Genomic DNA, 3,142 nt, shown 5'->3' with positions numbered 1-3,142 from the left:
GAAAAGTTGATGTGCATGAAATTTTGGTGCACCTGTTGTGATACAGCGGGAGATGGCATTAGAGGAGGTTGTAGTATGCAAGCTAATTTAAGGGTCATATATAGTTGCACTGGAAATTCTATTTTTCTTAAATAAAATTGCACGTGTACAAACTTCAAAGTCATGAGTGAAGGATAGGATACACTACATATTTGTCCCCTAATAAAATTACAAAATCAAGCTGATCATAGTATCATACTGTCTATTCAATGAGCATAACATGCATATTTCTTTCTTAGCCTTCATCACCTACCCACCTACCCTTCTCATACGCCAACAACCCGCAAGCAAATTAACTCTCAGCTTATGCGTTTGGGTTGCACCACTGTGCCTTTCCTTCACGTTGCTCGTTAGTAGTTGCTTTTCAGACTAATTCAATCCAACTCATAGTCTCTTTTTCTCGCCAAAGTTTTTTTTTTTTTCATTATTATAAAAATAATTTATTTATTCTAATTATTTACATAAAAGTATTTTTATACTAAAATAATAATTAAAATATAAATAATATATTAAAGAATTTAGCGAAATATGTCAAAAATTTGTTGATTTCATCTATTAGTTTTGCATAAAAACATAATTATCTTGTGATTATTTTATATTCTATACACACACGAAATTGAATTGAAATCTTATAAATAGCTCAATAATAAAGAGTATTTTAAAAACAAAAATATATATACAAAATACAAATCATCTTTTCAATTCTCATTATTTATGCAAAATGGCAAAAAACACCCAATGAACTATAACTCAAATGACATAGTCTCCTTATATTTAATTAAGAGGTTGCGAATTTGAATCTCCTTATCTTTGATAAAAATATATGCAAAATATATGGTAAAAAAGCAAAACCTTATGTTCCTTAAAAAAACATGCATTTATTTATATTTTGTTGGTGATATATGGATTTATTTAGAGTAATATTCAAATTAGTCCATAAGAAAATTTTAGGGAGAGAATTTAGTCTTTAATAAATTTTAATTACTAAATTAGTGTCCAAACTTTTATTTCATTAGACATATTAATTCTCAAATTAGATTATTTGTCTATATAAAAGAATTGATATGAGAATTTTAAATTTTTTAAAAATTAATATGTGTTTATGAAACAATGATAAAAATTGATTTGTCTAACTTTTTACTAAAATTTAACATCAGAATTGATATATCTAATAAAATAAAATATTAAATTTTATTGAGAGTTTAACTAAGTTTTTTGGGGAGTAATTATTGGATTTTTTTCTATTCTAAAATAAAAAAAATTGTTTCTCCCAAAAAATTATTCAACTTTTAATTTCTTGAATCTAACCTTTTTTGTGGAGATAAGTTCGTCTTATTCCCGACAAATTTCAAATTTCTATGCTTCTCAATTCCTTCTGTGTTTTTAATTAGGAAAAATATATACTCCTAATTTTGTGCTTTTAATTTAAAAAATATATATATATCATGATCTTAATTTTAAAAAAATCTAGTTTGGTTTAATTTGGATGAAAAGAAGAGTTAGAGAATTGAATACTAGATAAGCAATAAACATGACTTTTTTAATATTGTCAATGGCAATGACAACCATTTTTAAACTAAACTAAGTTTTTTTTTAAATTAAGTGGTTGGGGAACACTATTTTTATAGGAACACTATTTTTATATAATTTTGTGTACTCTTATATTGTAATTGAGGTTAACGATATTGTCTAGTATTTAACTTTTTAACTTTTCTTCCTACCCAGTGAAGTTCACCAGAAAATGCCACAAACCCTATAAAAATATAGAAGTCCAGATTCGCGGGGTGGGACGAACTAAACTAAATGCCAAAAAAAAAAGTATTTCAGAAATTAAACTCTAATTCATTTTTTTTTTGGTAAAATAAAATTTTTTTTATTTTAGCATTGAAAAAAAAAACCCTAATTATTTGCCCAACCCTTTAACTTTTATTGGTTTTTTCTTTTTCCTTTAGGAAAAGTAGCCCAACAAGTTGGGAGATTAGATTTTAGAAGAGAGGGAAAAGCACCATGCGCAGGCCCAATAAAGTTTTGATGCTAGGCAAGCCATATTCAACAACCCACAATTTGAAAAAAACAAAAACAACTGGGAGACGAAAGAAGTTGACTGTCCAAAAAAAAAAGCAGAAGTTAGGAACAGCGATGGAAGTTACAATTTACAAAGCAACACCAAAAAAAAAAAAGTTACAATTTAGTGAATTTACAAAGTAAAAATCAAATCGGTGACGCAGAGGATGTGGTAGCAGCGTGAGCGTCACCTTCGTAGCCGCCTCCGAGAGCACAGATTTTGTTCCAGATGTGGTCCGGCACGGGCACAACTGAGAGCCTAGGCTGCCTGAAGAGAGCGAAGCCCTTCATCTCAGGATCCCCTTTGATCTCCTTTAGGTCCACCGGCCTCCGCATCTCTCCCACCGCCTTGACGTCGACAGCACCCCCGGCGTCCCCCTCTTGGTACCACTGGCGCACCACTGTGACAACTCCGACGATGCGGCGGGCCTTGTTGCCGGAGTGGTAGAAGAAGCAGAGATCGTGGAGGGACATGGACTTGAGGTAGTTCTGGGCCTGCCTGTTCTTGACTCCATCCCACTTGGTTATGCCTCCGTTGGCTGCTTGGTCCTCCCACGACCACTCAGACGCCTCTGTCTTCAGTAGATAGTACATCTTTCTCTCCTTACTTGTTAGGACCGAGTGAGTAAATGAAATAAATACGTGTTGGCAACCGTTCCCCTGCCCTTCTCCATCCCTGACTGGACCACTCTTCTAGTCTTCTCTCCAACGGGTTACGGGCCGCTTCGTTACCCAGATTCCCGCTTCATGTATTTAATCCATAGTTATCAAGTCCCAAAAAAAAAATCCATAGTAATAAGAATGGTCTATTAATTTATTGATTTAATTGATGAGCTCCATAGTTACGGCCCCTTCATATATTTAATCCATAGTTATAAGAATTAAATCGGATCCAACTAGTTAAATTATTGGTCTACTAATTTGTTGCGTTAATTGATGAGTTATTAGTTGAATTTTTTTTTTTACCGAAGATATGGAGACTCAAATTCGCAACTTCTTAATTGAATATAGAGAGACTATGTCATTTGAGCTATTGTTT

General features: G+C 32.4%; 1 protein-coding gene across 1 annotated transcript; it reads right to left on the bottom strand.

The window, feature by feature from the left end:
• Window positions 1-2,123: 2,123 nt before the first annotated feature.
• Window positions 2,124-2,873, bottom strand: LOC112749933 (uncharacterized). The gene has a single exon (XM_025798363.3). The coding sequence runs from the start codon at window positions 2,695-2,697 to the stop codon at window positions 2,251-2,253; it is 447 nt and encodes a 148-aa protein (XP_025654148.1). The 5' UTR covers window positions 2,698-2,873; the 3' UTR covers window positions 2,124-2,250.
• Window positions 2,874-3,142: the final 269 nt, after the last annotated feature.

This window comes from Arachis hypogaea, chromosome 15, assembly GCF_003086295.3.
Source record: "Arachis hypogaea cultivar Tifrunner chromosome 15, arahy.Tifrunner.gnm2.J5K5, whole genome shotgun sequence".
Taxonomy (NCBI): Eukaryota; Viridiplantae; Streptophyta; class Magnoliopsida; order Fabales; family Fabaceae; genus Arachis; species Arachis hypogaea.
Note: the sequence above shows the minus strand (reverse complement) of the source record. Positions and strands in the feature narration are given on the sequence as shown.